At 42.4% G+C, this 19453-nt stretch overlaps 1 protein-coding gene across 10 annotated transcripts in view; it reads left to right on the top strand.

The window, feature by feature from the left end:
- Positions 1–19453, top strand: part of KLHL3 (kelch like family member 3) — a 280869-nt gene that overhangs the window by 245389 nt on the left and 16027 nt on the right. For all 10 annotated transcript variants that reach the window (XM_042936010.1, XM_042936006.1, XM_042936026.1 and 7 more), the window contains 4 exons: positions 684–833; positions 15546–15663; positions 16049–16246; positions 17731–17832. In XM_042936010.1, the coding sequence (XP_042791944.1) occupies positions 684–833; positions 15546–15663; positions 16049–16246; positions 17731–17832 (568 nt within the window). The remainder of the gene's footprint in view (positions 1–683; positions 834–15545; positions 15664–16048; positions 16247–17730; positions 17833–19453) is intronic.

Below are 19453 nucleotides of genomic sequence, written 5' to 3'. Positions count from 1 at the left end.
CACGAAATATTTAGGCTTATACTTGCTGAGCATCTGCTTTGGGACATCGCTTTGGAGTATGTGCAGAAGCCATAGTTCCAGCTTGGATAGGGTCCAAGATGAGGTCTGTAGGTGGGACTTTGGTGCAGGACATTCTTTGTCCTCTAATATCACCATTCTTTATAGAGCACCTCACTGGCCAGTTTTGTCCCTGCAGCTTTCACTGTAAGAAAATGAATAGGAGTTTTTCTTGACTGTCACTTTGTCATACTCCATGCTGCCAAACGTTGACCAATGGATTCTGCTCTCTTCCTTATTCCCTCTCTCTCCTCTCAAATGTCTGACCATTTGCCCTAAACATTATAAAGCATTCATATTAGGAGGAATGTGGGATGAAGCCTTCAGCACAGCTAATTGTCTTTGTTTTGCATAATTCCATTTAAGCCTGCAAACTAACATAACAAACACAACCACTGAGGTTGTATGTCTTTCTGTTTGATGCCAGAACTTAATAACTTCACCCCACTGTGTTCTTGAAATGCAGGAGGTGGGCACTAAGTTGTAAGTATGTGGTCTTTCTCTTGGGGCTGAGATGATGTGGTGGGTGAATAAAAGAGTGTGGGAATACAAGAATGACTCAGGAGACAGTGTGGGAAATGCAGCTGAAGTCTGCTCTTGGATCACCTGTGGGTTATTACCTCCAGACGGTTGAAGAAGAAGCTTTGATAAAGAATAACAACACCTGTAAGGACTTCCTCATCGAGGCCATGAAATACCACCTGCTCCCTCTGGATCAGAGGCTCTTGATTAAGAACCCAAGGACCAAGCCCAGGACTCCAGTCAGCCTGCCCAAGGTAAGCCCCAGCCCAGTAGGTGCCAGCTGTCAGGGCTGTGTTCTGGGAAAGTGGCCTTCCATTGCTGGCTCCAAGTCTTTCCTCACCTGTGGCTGCCTTGCTTCTTGGTTGCATTTACCAGCTAAGAGATGGAGTCTCCTGGTTCATTTTGAATCTGCTGGTACCTCTCTCTTGCAGGGTCTTCCTGTCCTAAGAATTTCAAGGTAACCTCCAGAGGCACCAGAGAGTTTTGAGAATAACTCCTTCATCTCCTCTCCTTATTTGGTCTGGGTTCTATTTGTGTTGGAAGCAGAGGAATGGCTTTGTGTTTCTTGACTTAGTGATTTCTAGGCCATTATTTGAATTTGGTCCTAGTCTGGCTCTTTTCTCTCACCACAGAGCCCTACAGAACAGTTAGGGCTGCCAGACTGGGTATTGGCTGCTTTGGTTCCTTGCAAGGCCCTGCCTCTCTGGTCCTCAGGTCTTTCATCTACAGAATGAAAGGTCCTGCACTGGCTGGTGTCTAAAGTCCATTCCAGGTTGGCCTTCCAGTAGGCCGTCTAGGATCCTAATATGCTGATGTCTCAGGAAAGGTCCCAGCCAACCCAGGAGGAAAGGTGAGCAGAGAGGAGTGAGTTGTGTTGACTCAGCTACCGCACAGCCGGCAGCCCCAGGGCATTGTGTAGACCTTTGCTTTGTCCTCCTCCTCCTCCTCTTTCTGTCTGGCTGCCCTACTCCTTGTCTGCTGCTTCCAGGAAGGGTTTCAGAGTGCTGGAGAAGCATGTTGTCCAAGACCAGATGTTGAGATTCTCCAGGGTCTGTGCTTCCTCTCCACTCTGTGTTGTGACCCTGGGTGATGGAGAGTTACTGGGTGCAGTGTGGATGAAGGTTATAAATCTCCCAGATAATAATATGACTCACTGGCATTTGCTGAGTGCTGCTTCAGGGGCAAACAGTAAGCTTAAAGGTATCACAGTAGAGCTTTCTTAATCCCCTCAATAGCCCTGTACGGTAGAGGCAGGTATCCTAGCTGTACACAGAGGAAACGGAAGGTCAGAGAGATTAAGTGACTTGCCCAAGGTCAACACAGCCAGTGTAGTAGAGCCAGTGTTTGAATGGTGTCTTTCTCACCCTCCAAACCTGTTCTGTGAACCCACACCATCCTGCACCTGGCTTCATCTTTGTAAACCTGAGTGTATGTACCTACTTGTCAGCTTCCTATTGCCCAGCGCATGTTAGAAGGTGCAGCCACCAGGCAAGGGCCTTGGTCTGGCTGGCCATTTGTCTTCCTGCGTGTTGATGCTTTGGTTTCATTTTATTGAAATATTGCACTGAAATGACTTCATATTTTTCAAAATGAAAATAACTTTGCTTTCTTCAATTATAGAAATATATGGTCATTGCAGACTGTTAAAAGGCTACTACATTTTTGAAATAAAGTAAAAATCACCTGAAATTCCTCCACCCAGGGGCAGTCACTGCTGTTACCTTGGTGAATTTTCTCCCAGACATATCTCTGTGCACCTAGTCACAAATAGATAAAAAATGTATACTTTCAGATAAATGGAATCTTGTTCCACAGATTGAGTATCATTTTTATCTCCCTACTCAACAGACTACTTTCATCATTATCAGTATAGGTGAAACCAGCATTAAATTATAATAGGTACATGGAATTTAATTATGTTTATGTACCATTACTTATTTAACTGTCTTCTATTGATGGACCTTTTTATCATCTCCATTTTTTTTTATATTACAAACATTTCTATGTAATTTATGACCTCTTGTTTTAGTTTGCATTTCTTGTAAGTGAGACTCTAATGTTGGTTTCATACGATTATGGCTTTTGTATTTCTTTTTTAGGGGAATTTTCTGTTCATGTACTTTGCCCATTTTTCTATTGGACTGTATGTTTTTAATGAATGGTGTTTTTTTTTAATGTTAATTTATTTTGAAAGGGAGACAGAGAGTGCAATGAGCAGAGGAGGCACAGAGAGAGAGAGAGAGAGAGAGAGTCCCAAGCAGGCTCTGTGCTATCAGCACAGAGCCCAGCGTGGGGCTTGATCTCAGGAACCATGAAATCATGACCTGAACCAAAACCAAGAGTTGGACACTTAACTGAATGAGCCACCCAAGGGCTCCTATTAATGGTTTTTAAGGGCTGTTTTTAATTTAAAGGGATTAGGCTTTCATGTGTATTTCACATATTTTTTTCTTAGTTTGCAGTTTGCCTTTAAACTTAATTATAGCATTTTTTTGAATCCCCCAAAACAGTTTTAAGTAGTTAAATTGTTATGTCTTTTGCTTTATAGCTTAGGTTTTACATCCTGCTTAGAAATGTTTTCTATACTCTCAGATTAAAGAAAAAAAGGCTCTCATGTTTTCTCAAGTACTTTAACGATTTCTGTTTTACATTTGAATCTTTGATGCACTTAGAATTTATTTTAGTATAAGGAGAGAGGGTGGGAATCCAGCTTTATTCCTATTGCAAATGATGAGCCAGTTGCGCCAAAGTTGTTTTATTGAATAATCTCCCTTTCCCCCCATCAATCTGAATACCACCTTCATTATGATCTAAATTTACATAAGCTTGTCTATTGAGGTCTTGAGATTATTGATTCTAAGATGGACTATTGTTTTACATGGAGGAGGCTTTCTGCATCCTGGGTTCCCAGCTGGCATTGTTGCATGTCTTTGTGGCTTTTCTCCTTGGAAAAGGAGGTTCTTATCCTATATGTTAACAAGTTACCAACATCTTTTGCTGGGGAGTGTGTTCTGGAACTAAGGCAATGGTGCAGAACTGGCCCAGTTTCTTTTTGTGGAAACCATACGTAGTTACCTTTCCTTTTCTAGACTCCACATCGAGTTTTTACCACACACACCCACAAGAAGACAGTTTTAAAAATCAAAGCCAAGTTTGTGTCTGAGTCCAAACTCCGCCTGCTGAGACCACCCCTCCCTTTTGACATAACGAATCTGTAATTGGTAACAGTCCACCCCTTTTTAACAAGACCACGGTTGTCCCACTGTCCTCTCTACTCCTTAGGAAACACTCTTTTCAGAATGAAAATGTTTAGATTCTTGAGCACATAGAGTTCTGTGGGGAGCTAGAATCAAGACTTCTTGTGAATCTGTTGAAGGAATTTTAAAAAAGACATTGCTGCTCTTAGCTTCATTGTTCCCCTAACTTTAATCCTTGAATAATTTAAGGTTACATTGTCCAACCTGCCTCTCAAACTCTACTCTGTCACCATTGTTTGGACACTTAAATTAGTGAGGGGAACCCCACTGTAGGTTTGAGGAGTGGGGTATGCTGAGGGAAACTATCACTTTGAGGATTATCAGAGGTAATTATCTCATTAAATCATCACAATATTAGGGCTGCACTATTGATATCTCTCCTTTACTGAGTTTACTCAGAGAGGTTAAGTAACTTGCCCAGTTACACAGCTAGTAAGTGCAGAGCTGGGGTTTGAACCAAGGTCTGTTCCACTCCAAAGTCTATGCTTGTTCTTTTATACTAGATTGCCTCCCAGAGACAGGTTTTCAGCTTTTGGTGACAAATGAAATTTTGTCTTGTCTTTTCTTTCTTTATTATGTTTTTAGAATACCAAATCTCCTTTAATTAAAGTCTTATACCATCCCACTCATCTTATTAAGAGATGCATTTCCAATACATTTACTACTTTTTATTTTCAAATTAAGACTTTATATTTTTAGAGCTATTTTAGGTTCACAACAAAATTGAGGGTAAGGTACAGCAATTTTCCATATACCTTCTGCCCCTACACATGCATAGTTTCCCCCATCATCAACATCCCAGATTGTTTTCTTTTAAATTCAGTTTTACAGAGGTATTACAAATTATACACAATAAAATTCACTAGGGAGACAATTTGATGAATTTTGAGAAATGCATGTAGTCATTCACTAACATCCTAATCAAAATATGGAATATTTTAAGCACTCCACAAAGTTTCTTTGTGCTGCTCTCTAGTCAAGTCCCTTCTTGTACCCCCCCAGGCCTTGGCAACTAATGATGTGATTTCTGTCCCTCTAGCTTTGTCTTCTCTAGAATGTTATATAAATGACATCATGACATATGTAGCCTTTTGAGCTTTCCTTCTTTATCTTAGCATAATGCTTTTAAGATTTATCCACACTGTCGCATGTATAAAGAATTTGTTCCTTTTTATTGCTGAGTAATATTCTATCACATGGACATCCTATAATTTGTTTATCCATTCACCATTTGATGGACATTTGGATGTCTACTTTTGGCTTTTACAAATAAAGCTATTTGAACATTCACTTACAGATCCTTGTTTGGACTTACATTTTAATTTCTCTTGGGTAAATACCTAGGAATAGGATTGCTGGTAAGTATATGTTTAAATTGATAAGAAATTGCTTATATTTAAATTTACAAGAAACTGTTTCTCAAGACATTCAAGACAACTGTTTTTCAAGCTGTACCATTATGCATTCCCATCTGCAAGGTACGAGAGTTCCAGTTACTCCACAGTACTTAATGCTACTTATTATCTGTTTTAAACCATTTTAGCCACTGTAGTAGGTATGTGTGGTTTTAATTTGAATTTCTCTAAGGACTACTGATGTTGAGCATCTTTTCATGTGTTTATTTGCCGTCTATATATCTTCACTGGTGAAGTCTATTCACATTTTTTCCCCTTTAAAAGAATTGGGTTATTTTATTCTTATTGAGTTGTAAGAATCCTGTATATATTGTGGATATGTCTTTTATCAAATCTATATTTTGCAAGTATTTTCTCCCAAACTATGCTTTGTCTTTTTTATTTTCTTAGCAGTATCTTTGGGAGAGTAGAAGTTTTAAATTTTGTGAAATTTTTTTCTGTTAAGATTCATGTATTTTGTTTTATCTAAAAAAAAATCTTTGCATAATCTATAATCACAAAGACTTTCTCCTATGATTTTTTTCCTAGAAATTTTAATGTTTTAGGTTTTACATTTGGGTCTATGATCTATTTTGAGATTGCTTTTTAATATGGTGTGTGAGATAAGGGTCAAGGTTCATTTATTTGTACATGAATATCCACAGCATTTATTGGAAATATTCTCTTTTATCCATTGAGTAGGTTTGACATCTCTGTTGTAAATAATTGGCTATTTGTGTGTTGGTGTATATCTGGACCCTATTCTGTTCCTGTTATCTGTTTATCTGTTTTTACACCAATACCATGTTGCCTTGACCACTAACTTAGTAGTAAGTCTTGGAATCAGGTAGTGTGAGTCCTCCAGTTTTGTTTTTCAAAGTTGTGTTGTCTATTCTAGGTCCTTTGCATGTTCATTTATCATTTAGAATCAGCTTGACTGTTTCTACAAAAAAGACTTTGATAAAGATTGTGCTAAATTTTTAGAATCAATTAGGGGGAATTCACATATTAACAATAAAGTAGTTCTCCCTTATCCCTGGGGGATACATTCCAAGTCCCTCCATGCATGGCTGAATCTGCAGATCAGATTATACTGAACCCTATATATACTATTTTCTTCCTATAGATACACACTTACAATAAAGTTTAATTTACAAATCAGGCACAGTAAGAGATTAACAGCAATAACTAGTGGTAAAATAGAAAAATGGTAACAATATCCTGTAATAAAAGTTATATAAATGTGGTTTCTTTGTCTCTCAAAATATCTTAATGTACTGACTCACCCTTCCTCTTGTGATGATGAGGGATGATAAAATGCCTACAAGATGAGATGAAGGGAGGGGAGTGATGTAGGCTACTATTGACCTTCTGACTATACATCTGAAGGAGGATCGTCTGCTTCTGGACCAAGGTTGATCATAGGTAACTGAAACTGCAGAAAGCAAAACTGTAGATGGTGGGAGAAGACTACTGTACTAAATCTTCTGACCCATGAACACAGTATATATCTCCACTTACTTTGTCTTCTTAAACGTTAAAAATTTTTTTTTTATTTATTTTTGAGAGACAGAGAGAGACAGAACATGAGCATGGGAGGGGCAGAGAGAGGGGGAGACACAGAATCTGAAGCAGGCTCCAGGCTCTGAGCTGTTAGCATAGAGCCCGACATGGGGCTGGAACCCACAAAATGGAAGATCATGACCCAAGCTGAAGTTGGACGCCCAACCTCCTGAGCCACCCAAGTGCCCCTACTTTTGTCTTCTTTAATTTCTCTTAGCAACATTTTGTAGTTCTCAATGTATGATTCTTACAGATCTTTTGTCAGATTTATTCCTAGATATTTCATAGTTTTTGATGCTCTTATAAATGTTTTTTTAAGTCTAATATCTAACAGTTTATTGCTACTGTATAGAAATACAATTGATGAGAAAGGTTATTTAATGGAGGAGAGGTCCTTCATTGGCTTCTGAAAAACAGGGGCAGTAATTCCAGAAGATAACCATGTTCCCTGGGTTCACACTTTAGGGAGGTATTCAGGGTTCTCTTTAAGAGTGTTACTACTTCATGAAACTATAGGTACCATGATAGCATGTGTTATTTATCTCTGTTCTTGGCACATAGCCTGGAGTCTAACAAAGGGTGGACAATAATAAAACGTTTCATGAATGAAAGATACATATGTGTGTATGTGTGTGTGTATATATACATATATATAAAAGATTGTATTTTTAATTTTTTGAAGTTTATTTATTTTGAGAGAGAGAGAGAGCAGAAAAGTAAGTGCATGTGAGTGGGGAAGGGGCAAAGAGAGACAGAGAGGGAGAATCCCAAGTAGGCTCCACACTCAGTGCAGAGCCCAGTGTGGGGCCCAATCCCATGACCGTGAAATCACGACCTAAGCCAGTATCAAGAGTCAGATGCATGGGATGTCTGGATGGTTCAGTAGGTTAAGTGTCTGACCTTGGCTGAGGTCATGATCTCTCAGTCCATGAGTTCGAGCCCCGCATCAGGCTGTCTGCTGACAGCTTAGGATTTTGTGTCTCTCTCTCTGTCTGTTCCTCCTCTGCTCACATGGTCTTTCTCTCTCTCTCAAAAATAAATAAACATTAAAAAAAAAAAAGAGATGCTTAACTGATTGAGCCACCCCAGTGTCCCAGGTTTTATTTTAGAGTAATCCCTACACCCAGCTTGGGGCTCGAACTTACAACCCTGAGATCAAGAGTTGCACACTCTACTGATTAAGCCAGATAGGCACCCTGAAGGAGGTATATTTTTTAAAGAAATAACCTCATGGAGATTTAGTATTGACCATTTCTATCAACCCTAGTTGTTTTCCAATACTGTCCACATCCATACATGTGTTTTTGCATGAATGCAGTGAGGATTTATCCCCTGCTTCATATTCTCCTTTGATCACTAATGAGATTGACTCTAGGACATGTGGTTCAGCCCACAGGTCCAGTATTGAATGAATCTGGTTGTTGTTCTGGGGGTTTAGATAGGTTTTGAAGTATTGAGATAAAAAATAGCACCAGTAATAAACTAATAAACCATCATGCATGCATTAACTCATTAATTTATTAATTCACTCATTCAACACAGTTGCATTGAGAAGTCACTAACTGCCAGGCACAGGGCTTGGTGCTAGAGCCACAAAGCCTCAGATGAATTGGTCCCTTCCTCATAGTGCTCCATATTCAGGGGAAGGGAGACAGATGTAAAAAGACAATTACAATGGACCATGTAAGTGCCACACTGGACGTATGGGTAGGACAGTCTGGGAGCATGGAGAGGGGTGAGGGATTAGGGAAAACTTTCTTCAGGAGCTGACCCCTGAGCTGACCCCAAGTCAAATGGATAACGTCTGTGAGAGGGAACATCCAGAAATTGGTTTAAATAACTGCAGGAGAGGACTGGCCCCCAGCCTCCGATGTGTTTTGTCCTTCCCTGGGTCATTGTCCTTATCACCAAAGGCATTCATGATGACACAAGAATGATTGTATAAATACACTTTCCTTATGTTTCAGGCAAAGCACTTTATGTACAGTATATTATCCTCATAACAACCCTGGAAGTTCTAATGTTGGAGAAGACTCCATGTTGGAGATTCAGTGAGATTGAATGACCCCAGGGTTTCACAGCCAAGTGGCAGCATGAAGGTTTGGATCTGGGTCTGGCCGACTCAAAACCTGTACTTTTTGACCAGTGTACAATACTAACTCCACAGTGATGATAATAGGAGATAATGATAACTTCCCTAATGTGAGCACTCAGAATGTGCCAATCACTGGGCTAAGTGATGTACATTTATTGTCTCCTAGGATTTACATCTTAATTATCCCCATTTTACACATGAGAAATTAGATTTTGGGTTATGTCACCTACTCATTATGTACTAAGTTATCCATTTCTGTGTTACAAATTACCTAATCTTGGTGGCTTAACACAATAAAGGTTTATTATCTTAATGTTTCCGTGAGCAGGAGTTCCAGGGTGTCTCTGCTGGGTCATCCTGGCCCAGGGCCTCTTGTAAATTTGTAGTTGAGCTCTCAGTTAGGGCTGCAGCCATCTCCAGGCTTATTTGGCAGGGGGAAGGTTGCAGGGTGGGGGGATCTGATTCTAAGCTCACTGTCATGGTGAGTTTCTTTCATCAGGCAAGAAGCTTCTACAAGTTTCTACAAGCTTCCTTACCCTCTCAGCCTCTCCCTAAGTTGCCCAAGTGTCCTCATGATATGGCAACTAGTTTTCCCCAGGGTGAGTGATTCTACAGCAAGACAATGAGAGAACATGCTCAAGACAGAAACTCTAGTCTTTTTATAACCTGTTCTCCAAATGATATCCCATCACTTTGGCTGTATTTTATCTGCTGGGTGCAGGTCAGTAAGTCCAGCCCACGCTCAAGGGAAGGGGAATCAAATACCATCTCTTGATTGAAGGACTATTAAATAATGTGTTACACACCTTTAAATCCCAGCTAGCAAATAGTAGACCTGAGATTCAAACACAGGATGATTGGTACTAGACCCTGTGCTTTTAACTGTTCTATTATATGGCTTCCATATTTCATAAAAGCATTTTTGCTGGGTACTGTGTGGAAAGAAACTCGAGATAGAAATATGTAAGTGGCCAAATAAGTGGAGGAAGAAAAATAAGGAGATAATTGGACTACAGGAACAGCTGCAGGAATTGCAAGGGCAGGCTGGTCTGGGCTTTCATGAATTCAGTCCAGATAGGCTTCCTGACAGAGCAGTCTTTGAGAAACAAGGTGGTAGAGAGAGATTTGCCCTGTTTTCATCAGTTCTCAACAGCAAACCTGTTTGCCAGTCAAGCTCCCTCCCTGAAAGAAATAGGGCTCTGCCTTGAGATAGCTGTAGAGGCGAATGAGGGTGTTTTTTTCCTGGGCCACATATGCACAAATCATACTGACACATTCAAGCTGGAACAGCTAATAGCATCATCTGGGCTCCCACACATGCACCGCCCAGTCCTTCCCCAAGGCTGGGTTGCCATGGACAACCAGAGGCTGTCTCCCAGTTGCTCAAAACACTCCTACGTTACCCTGTTCCACAGATGGCAGCAGAGAAATGAGGTCCCAGCAAGATGCAAATGAGCCTTTGGAGATGTACTGAGCCTGGCACTTTGCACTGTCATTTCAGTTCAAGTGACATCTCTATTCAGCAATTTTAAAATGACACCGAAAAGCCATTTGGGCCAGAAGTAGGCAGCTTCCTCCCTAGTTGGGCTGTCCAGTAGATGGTGTTGGAGACAAGGCTATTGGCAGGGTGGGTAGGATGACTTCTCACCTGGGCCAGGCTCCTGGATCGGCACTGCTCCTTTTCCATCTTGATCCTTCAGATGGACCCAGGCCACACCTAGAAAACACCCTGGGGCCCTCAAAAAGTCCCACCATCACCCTGGAATTAGTGGTGTTCACTCTTCTCTTTACAGATCATGTAAGTGTCCTTTTCTACCATTTATTGGGAGTCTGTTTTTTAACAACTGTTTTAAACAATAGTAATGATGCTGGTGTTGATCAAATACTAGAAGCTAACATTTAGTATATACGATTTACCAAGCTGTGTGCTAAGTGCTTTATGACATTTAAGGCTCCTGGCCTCCACGAGAGAAACATCCTATTATGTTGATGTTACAGGTAATGGCAGTGAGGTTTGGCAAGGTTAAATGTTTTGCCCACGGTCACACAGCTATTTAGTGACTGGGCTGCTATTTGAGCCCAGATGTGCCTGACTCCAAAGTCCATATTCTCACTCCTGTCTTCCCTGGGTCTTGCTGTCACATTCCTGGTTCTCCAACTCCCATTGTCTCTGCGCTTTGGCTGTCGGTCCTTGCCTAGAGCATCTGTTGCTCAGGAACCTGCGGGGACAAGTCTTCTGCCTCGACCTCAACATGCTCCTCGGAAGAATTGGTGTTAGCCCTGCGGCCCCACGCACCAGGGTAAGAGAGAGTCTCGCTTCCTGCCCTGGCCCGAGGGACCGACTGGCTGGGCCTACCTTCTGCCCAGCTCACCGGTCATGGAAGAGAGTTTGGACACACACTCCACTCTTGCCTGATGACAACAGTGTACAGAGCCCACGTTGTTCCTATCACCCTACTGGAGAGTCTGATGACTTAGAGGTTAGGATCCTGACTCACAAGTGAGCCAGAAGTCTCTGCTCTGTTCACCTGCTGTACCTCTCCCTGGCTAGTCTTGGGTACCTCCTGGTTCTCACACAGAGTGGTTGTCATACTCTGTGAGGAGTGACTAACATGTCTTCGCTGCTCTAGTCATGCTGCTAGAGTCAGAATCCTCCGTGGGAGGAGATAGTCTTATATATTTATTTAAAAACCATCTCGCTAGGCTGGGAGTGAACTTTCTTTCCTAAGGAATCATCAGGTAGTCTTTCCATGGTCTCACTAAGCTCCCTAAAATAAATGGCCATTTGGACTTTCCACAATGACAGTGTTTTCCTTGGGAGTTATCCAACAGCCATGCCGTCCATGGTTGAGTCTGGCTTACCTGTATTCTGTCAACCAGAACTCTCCATCCACCAGAACTTCTGTAGCCTTCAACACGGTGGCAGATGAGACTTGGGGTTAGGACCCTGCAGTGCCCTGCAAGACTCCCGAGTACACTGCTGTCCTTCAACATGATTACATTTTATTTGGTCTAGCATAATTGTTAGCCTGGAACCAGTTCTTTATTGTGATTCCCATATGATCCCTGGTAGATCTTCCTCAGGGTTACCTTAAAAGATACATGTTAAAAATAGCAATTGTTAAATAAGCCGATTTGCTTCAGTAATTTCTATTATAGGCATTACAAATCTTTTGGACTTAGAGGTGTTGGAGAAAGAAAGAAATATGCCCGTTGAGCATTGTGGGGCTGAGTTTTTCTGGAAATGTAAAATAAGGGCTTGTAGGAGAGAATCGTTTAAATGTCTTCATGCCCTGACATCTTATGATCTTCCTAAGTAGCTAGAGGTTTATAATTTTAGAGATGTAATGCATGTAGACTTGGGGAATACTCATTTTTGTCTAATTGGTTGCTAGGATCAGGTATCTATGGAAACGACCATCCATTAGTATTCAAGATAGGAAATTTATTTCTTTTACTCAGCATGATCACACAACGAGTATAGTGTTCCTTGTATGGTGGCCTCTTGCAAAGCCTGCCATAGAAATTGGCTTTCTTAGGCCTGTGAAAGAAGCCGAAAGTGCATCTCCTCCTGCCTTGAGCCATCTCTGCATTTTCAGAAACCAGTGGTCCTGCTCCACACAAGCTCATAATTACTCTTCCCAAATTATTGTAGGAGGTTTAATGTTCACAGTCGTCCCTCAACAATGGCTTTATGAGCTCAAAGGGAAGTTCGTTTTGAAAACCTTGTCCTGTATTCCTGTTGTTTTTCTACTCAGGTTTTACCTTAGCATTGGAATTTTTGCGTTTGTATAGTAATGCTTCTGTGTAACTACGCCAATTCTCAAGAGACAAGTGCTTGTTTTTTCTCCAATATGAATGTACCTCCCTTCTCCTGGTGTAAGATTGTTTCTGGGGCATGGTGAGGTTCCTCGAAAGCTTCGGCTTTCTTTTTTTTTTTTTTTTAAACAGAGAAAGCCTGATAACTTGTACAAAGAATAAACTTTCTTCTGGTGGTTGAGTGAAAAGATGAAAAAAGCTCTCTTTTTCTCTCTTTATTTATTTTTTTCTTCTCAAATTGTAATCTGGTGGCCAACATGTATTAACCCCAGCAAGTGACATTCTGGATTGTGTATTTTCTTTGATTTAACCGTGTATTTTTTTAAAATTTGGTTTCTTACGTATGCTCCTTGCCATTCATTCATTTCTTATCCCAAATAAATATCTGAGTCCTACTTTTACCTGACACCAGAAGGCCCCGAGGTTATCTTGGTGACTGAGGCAGATAGATTTTTTTCCCCGCCAAGGCTCACCATCCAGGCAGGGAGACGAGGTCACTAGGAGGTTAGAACACAGTGTGGGCCAGTTTTAATGAGAGAACACAGGGCATGTGTGATCTCAGAGAAGGGACATTAACTCATATTTGAGATCAGAGAGGTCCTTTTGAAGGAGGTGACATGTAAACTGAGACCTGAAAAATAAGCATGTGTTAGAGCAGAGGGATCAGGAATGGGGGAGAATGTTTCAAGGAGAGGGAATGGAAGGTGTTGAGTGCCTGAGGTCACTGTAAAAAGGAAATTAAAACCTGGTTTTATTCTCACCCAGTCCCCAGAACCAGATTTCATGGAAAATTGTTGCAGTATTGTGCCTTCATTTTAGCTTTACCAACTCAAAACTGGAAGGATGGTACAAGTCCTAGGCATGTTTAAGAATGCACGGCGAGTCACTGGGCCCTGGAGGAGTAAGGTGGACATTGTCTGAAGCTTGCCAAAAGGCTGTGTTCCTTAACTCCCCCTTAAACTCGTCATGGATGCCTATCTAAGCAAAGAATTACAGATGGGAAGTAATGTCAAATTCAGGTTTTCTCTGAAGAGGGCTGCTCTTGATACAGAGCAGTGGACCCTTTGAGCTGTGTCATGGAGAGTCAAATGCAGAATGTTTATTTCCAGAAGCAGTAGCAGCAACTCTAATTTTGCACTGGGTGTCTTGGGTTCCTTTGGAATGTTCCAGAAGTCAGAACTGAGTTCTGAGTTTTTGAACATTGGTTACCCACATTTGACCACAGACAGCTGTGACCACCCACATGGGCAGTGGGTGGCCTGGATGTGGAATCTTGGGACATAAATGATTGATGAGCAATAGTAGTCAGCGCTGGTTCTGCCTCCTCGTATGATAGATGCTTTGGAACAGAAGCACCAGCATCAACCAGGAACTTGTTATGCACAGTCTCTGTCCTACTCCAGACCTGCTGAATCAGCAATTCTGGCAGGGTTGAGGAGGGGGGCCTAGCATTTTGTGTTTTAACAACCCTCAAGGTGATTGAAGTTTGAGAACCACTGGAGTACATAATACAAGCTACAGGTAATGAGAATGTCCTGTGATTCCTACTGATTGGCTGCCTGTGACTCCCACACCTTCCTCGTCATGTAAGAAGGCCTCTTAGAATAGCCGTGAGAGTGATGTTGTTATGGAGACAACCATGAATTTGTACCAGTTTATTAAAACATATATACGATTGTTAACTTTGCTACTTTATTTTTTAGTTATTACTAACATGTGACCAAAGTCACAATAAGGATACCACAATTAAATGCTCCAGTTCTAATACTATAGCTGGAGCAGTGGCTTTTTTTTTTTTTTTTTTCTTTCCTGACTATACCCCACACTAACAAATCTGTTTAAATTGTGATCCGGGAGACACATACACATGTGTATAAGCATACCAACTGTTTCATGAAATAACACCCTTCCTATATTTTCTGTGCTGCTCTATTAAAAGTACGTTGGTTGCAATCCATAAAATTCATCTCCTGACTCACCAATGAAATGTGACCTGCAGACGTAGTGAGCTGTCTTTGCGTGGACCTTGTGTCTGGAGCAGGAGAGGGGTGGGACTGCCTTCACCTCTCCATCAGGTAGACTTGGTTTTCGGTCTCTGTTCTTCCGCTTGCAGCTGTGTGACCTTGGGCAATTTGTTTATGTTCTCTGAGCTTTAATTTCCTTATTTGTCAATACAGAAAACATCTACTTCACAGAGTTAACATGATGAGTAAATGACCAGGCATTTCACACAGTGACCAGCAGTGGTAGCTACTACCTTACTTGTGGAGATGGTATTATTAGCACGATTTTTCAGAACATCATCAGTTAAATACATTTCTCTGGGAACTACCTCAAAGCAGTCTTTCACAGTTTTGTCGCAGACTACAATGAATAAGTGCCCCCCTGTAGTCTGTGTATTCAGAAATATTTTTGAAGTAATTTTACCTTAAACATGCATCCAAGTTCTGCCCTCTATTCCAAAAATATATTCAAGTTTATATATGTATTTTGGAATATTTTGTTTTGATAAAAGAATTGAGTCCCCTGGCTCAAATCATTGAGGGCATTGAGATTGTAGATGTCCTGAGTGGCTACATGTACCACCAACGTAGCCCTGAGCACAAGTCTTTGGGAAGGGTAGACCTTACAATTGTGTTTGTTAGGACTGACTGTGCAAGAAAAGTCTATCTGTTGGTGATTCTGGGTAGCATCTTCATGTATGTAACTCTGTCATCAACGGGCATGGCAGATCATTCATGAACCCTGGGCAGTTGGCATGTGGAAGTGCCAGGGATTGATCATTCATGAATCCACATGTTGTGGAGACCCAGCCAATGTCTGTTTGTCTTTCTGGAGGTCATGATTGTGGTTGGTGGCCAGGCACCCAAGGCAATCCGCAGTGTGGAATGCTACGATTTTGAAGAGGACCGGTGGGACCAGATAGCTGAGCTTCCCTCCAGGAGATGCAGAGCAGGTAAGCAGCCTGCCTTTCCCCAGTCTGTCTCTGCTTACTGCTGGCAATCCTGAATTGCTCCTTGTTTCCACAAACGTGTGCATTACAAACTCTCTTCCTTTCCATTCCCCACTTGCCCAATATCTGGCTACCCCTTCTGGGGTAGTTGCTATGTGCTTAGGGACTTGAAGCTAGTACCAGTATTTGCTTGAATCAAACACCCTTGGAAAATCATATATGAATAGAAATCCAGTGAGTCCCTCAATGACTTCCTATTCTGTAAAGTTGGAGATCACTTTCTGTGGAGAATTATTCATGTGACTGCCTGGCCCCCGCACTGTCACTCATCAGCACGAGTGATCAGCTGCCTGAGATGACCTCGATGCCTTGGTTTCCTGTGCCTCAGGTGTGGTGTTCATGGCTGGTCACGTGTATGCTGTGGGTGGATTTAACGGCTCACTGCGCGTGCGGACAGTGGATGTGTATGATGGTGTGAAGGACCAGTGGACGTCCATCGCCAGCATGCAGGAGCGCCGGAGCACTCTGGGTGCAGCCGTGCTCAATGACCTGCTGTACGCCGTGGGGGGCTTTGATGGAAGCACTGGTAGGTCCGGGATGTGGTTCCCACTCCTCCTAGACTGGGACATGCCCTCAGTGCAACCCTGGTTTGCTCAGCCAGTTCTTGGGTCAGCCTTCTGTTCATCCACAGCTACCTCAACAGCACACTCCTTCTTCATCTCCTACCTTGTTTGCCAGAGCCAGGCCTTTCTACACATGGAATATGTAACTGTCCACATGGGTGGTATCATTTCCAGGATTCTAGGAAGGCTCCTGCACTCAAATGAGTCCCTTTTCTCCTTTCTGTTGTTTGGGAACCCATTTTTGTAAAAAGATGAGACTTAGAAAGAGAGCATGCTCAGCTGGAGGGCATCTCAGGACTGTCAGAGCCCTCTTCTGGATGGACACGGAAGCCGTGGAAGAGACCTGGCTCAGGCCGTGCAGTCTTTATACATTGTCCTTTCTACTGCCCCACGAAGCTTTGTCAGACTGTGCCACCACAGGTGTGTTCCATTGCTCCTGGCTTCTGTGTTGCTTCAGAGCTCAAATCAGAAACTACTAGTAGACATGAACTTGGAGAGATTATCTCACCTTTCCTGTACCTCCAGGTGGATGTCTCTATAGACAGTAACTCTGTTAACACTGAAATGCCCCCAGGGATGTGAAAAACAATATTTTTTACTTCTCTGAATTTTCATTTGTGTCCTTACCAATTGGTAACCTTTCCAATTCTTCTCTTTGCCTCTCTCATAATATTTTAGGGTCTATAGCCCCTTGAGAGGCTGCCTCTAGTGGGTAGGATCTGAGAATAAAGACAAAAAAAGAGAGTGGGGCATTGTTTCTTCTAGAAATTGCTTTTGGCTGTGAGTAGAAAAACCTCGCTAAACTGTGGCTTAAACAAATGAGAGATCTTGTTTTACCCATGAAGGAAGACATCCCGGAGTTGGCAGTTGCTAACTTCATCTACTTGCTCAAGAATATTGGGGCCAAGTTCTTTAAACATCTCTTGGCTGTACCCTCCTGATCATAAGATGGCTGTGACAGCTCCAGACGGCACATTTGTGTTCCAGGTAGCATCAAGCAGGTTGGTGTAGAAAAACAAAGGCTATTTCAGAAATGCCCATCAGACTTCTTCTTAGGCCTTCTTGACTGAGTCACCCCTAATGGTTGTGGGACGCTAAGTTCTCAGCTTTCTAGCTTCTTAGGTAGAGGAAGAAAAGAGAAAAGAACATGTTCAAGTGAGGCAACCTCAGGTTTTTTACTCCATTCAGTAGGTGTAATGATTTACATTTGCAGGGCAGTTCTGTTGTATCCCCATGTCCGCTTGTGACCCACCATGAGTCAGGCCTTTGTGGTCCTCTCAGGTAGACACACTGAGGACATGCATCAGGGAGGCGCCCCAGGCTGCATGGCAAGGTAGAGGTGGTACTCAGCCATATCCCCAGGTTTCTGACCCTTCCCCCGCCTCACACCAGATGACGCCTCACCTCTCCTCATGAGTAAAAATCTTACAAGTCTCTGGTCTCCCAGGCCTAGCATCGGTGGAAGCCTATAGCTACAAGACCAACGAGTGGTTCTTCGTGGCCCCAATGAACACACGGCGGAGCAGCGTGGGTGTGGGTGTCGTGGAGGGTAAGGAATACCAGTGGGCGGCGGCCTGTCCCTGCCCCAGCCCACAGGTCTTGTCCCAGCACCTTGGCTCTATTCCTCCCATCACTGCTCTGAGTCAGGTTCAGGGATCCTGATGGAACAGATGAAGAAAGTTAAGGCGCAGATGGGTGCAGCTATTGGCTCATGCTAGCAGGTGGCCAGGTATATTGGGGGGAGTAAGTGGAGCCTAAGGGGAGACACCAGCCTGTTGCTTTGGCTACTTATCAACAGTTGTGTTATAGGTTGAGGAATCTAGAGTCAACATAGAATGTAGGAGTATAATGTGGTGGGGTGAGGGTTCATTTTATTTAATTAGTTTGGTCCTCCTATTTATATGTTGAATATTAACACATTAACAGAGCCTCGAGTGAGGTGGGCATGTTTTCCCAGGTCTGATTACTGTCACTGCAGGACAGGTTGGTGGCAGAGTCCTGCTCAAGTCAGGAAAGGTATGTGGGGTAAGACAGGTGAGAGTAGTGAGATATGGGGCCCAGTTAGGGCTCTGTAGTTTATAAATGGCTCTTTTATATATAAATTTTGTTCCCAAAATCCTTTTGGAGGAGATAGACAGAGCTTAGATTTTCTCCATTCTCCACATGGGGAAATGAAGTGCCAGAGGGGCAAGTGATATGCCCAACGTTAGTAAATAGCACAGCTGGTCCTTGAGCTTGGCTCTTCTGACTCCTAACTCCGTGCTCTTTCCATTGTGCTACACTCTTTCAGACCATTAGCAAACGCTGATAGGGATTTTATAAATATGTGTGAATTCAATGTATTAAAGCATAGAGTATTATTTGGAAAAAAAATGGTATACTTTATAGGATGACACTGATTCATTAATCTCTCCTGAAGTGGGAATATAGCTGGAATATCTATGCATTTAGACATGTACGCAGGCATTCTCTCTCTCTCTCTCCCTCTCTCTCTCTCTCTGTCTCTGTCTCTCCCTGCCGCCCTCCCCCCGCCCCCAATCTCCTATGCATCCACAAGAACACACTTACTTGCTTCAGGGAGAGTGTAATGTGCAGTGATTAGACAGACATTAGTAGAAATATTCTCTCTCACTGCATTTCTTGGTTTGTACCAGTACTGCATAAATTTTCATTTAGAAGTATATTATTCTAACGTACTAAATAAGTCATTTTGGTGAGTGCAAGGATTTTGTCCTCCTCTCAAGATAAATTGTTTCTTGCAATCTCATCCTCCTGGTGGAAACAGAAATTGATTTGTCTGCCAAATATAAGTGCTTTGTCTAGCCACCTTCCCATTTCCTCCCTTGTTCCTCAGCCAGGAATACTAAACAATAGTGTAGGGGTTAAAAATAGCAAGTCCCTGTTAATAGACTCAAGGAGAAACCTTGAGTCGGTATTTTTTCAGCTGATGCAAGGTTAGGATGGTTGATGGCAGGTTAGAGAAGTTGCGTTCATGGTCGTGATTTGAAATACTCCCCTTGACAAGGGCTTGTGTGAGCATGTTCTGTGTGTGGAGGAAGTGCTGTCTTGTAGCGTGCCTGTTGAGACAGGGGACAGCCTGGGAATTTGTTGATCTTGTTCATTCTGAATTTGAAGCTCTTTGGCTGTGGGTCACCTTGGGGCTGCAGTGT

The sequence above is a fragment of the Panthera leo genome, chromosome A1 (genome assembly GCF_018350215.1).
Source record: "Panthera leo isolate Ple1 chromosome A1, P.leo_Ple1_pat1.1, whole genome shotgun sequence".
Taxonomy (NCBI): Eukaryota; Metazoa; Chordata; class Mammalia; order Carnivora; family Felidae; genus Panthera; species Panthera leo.
This window is presented reverse-complemented; position numbering and strand designations above follow the sequence as displayed.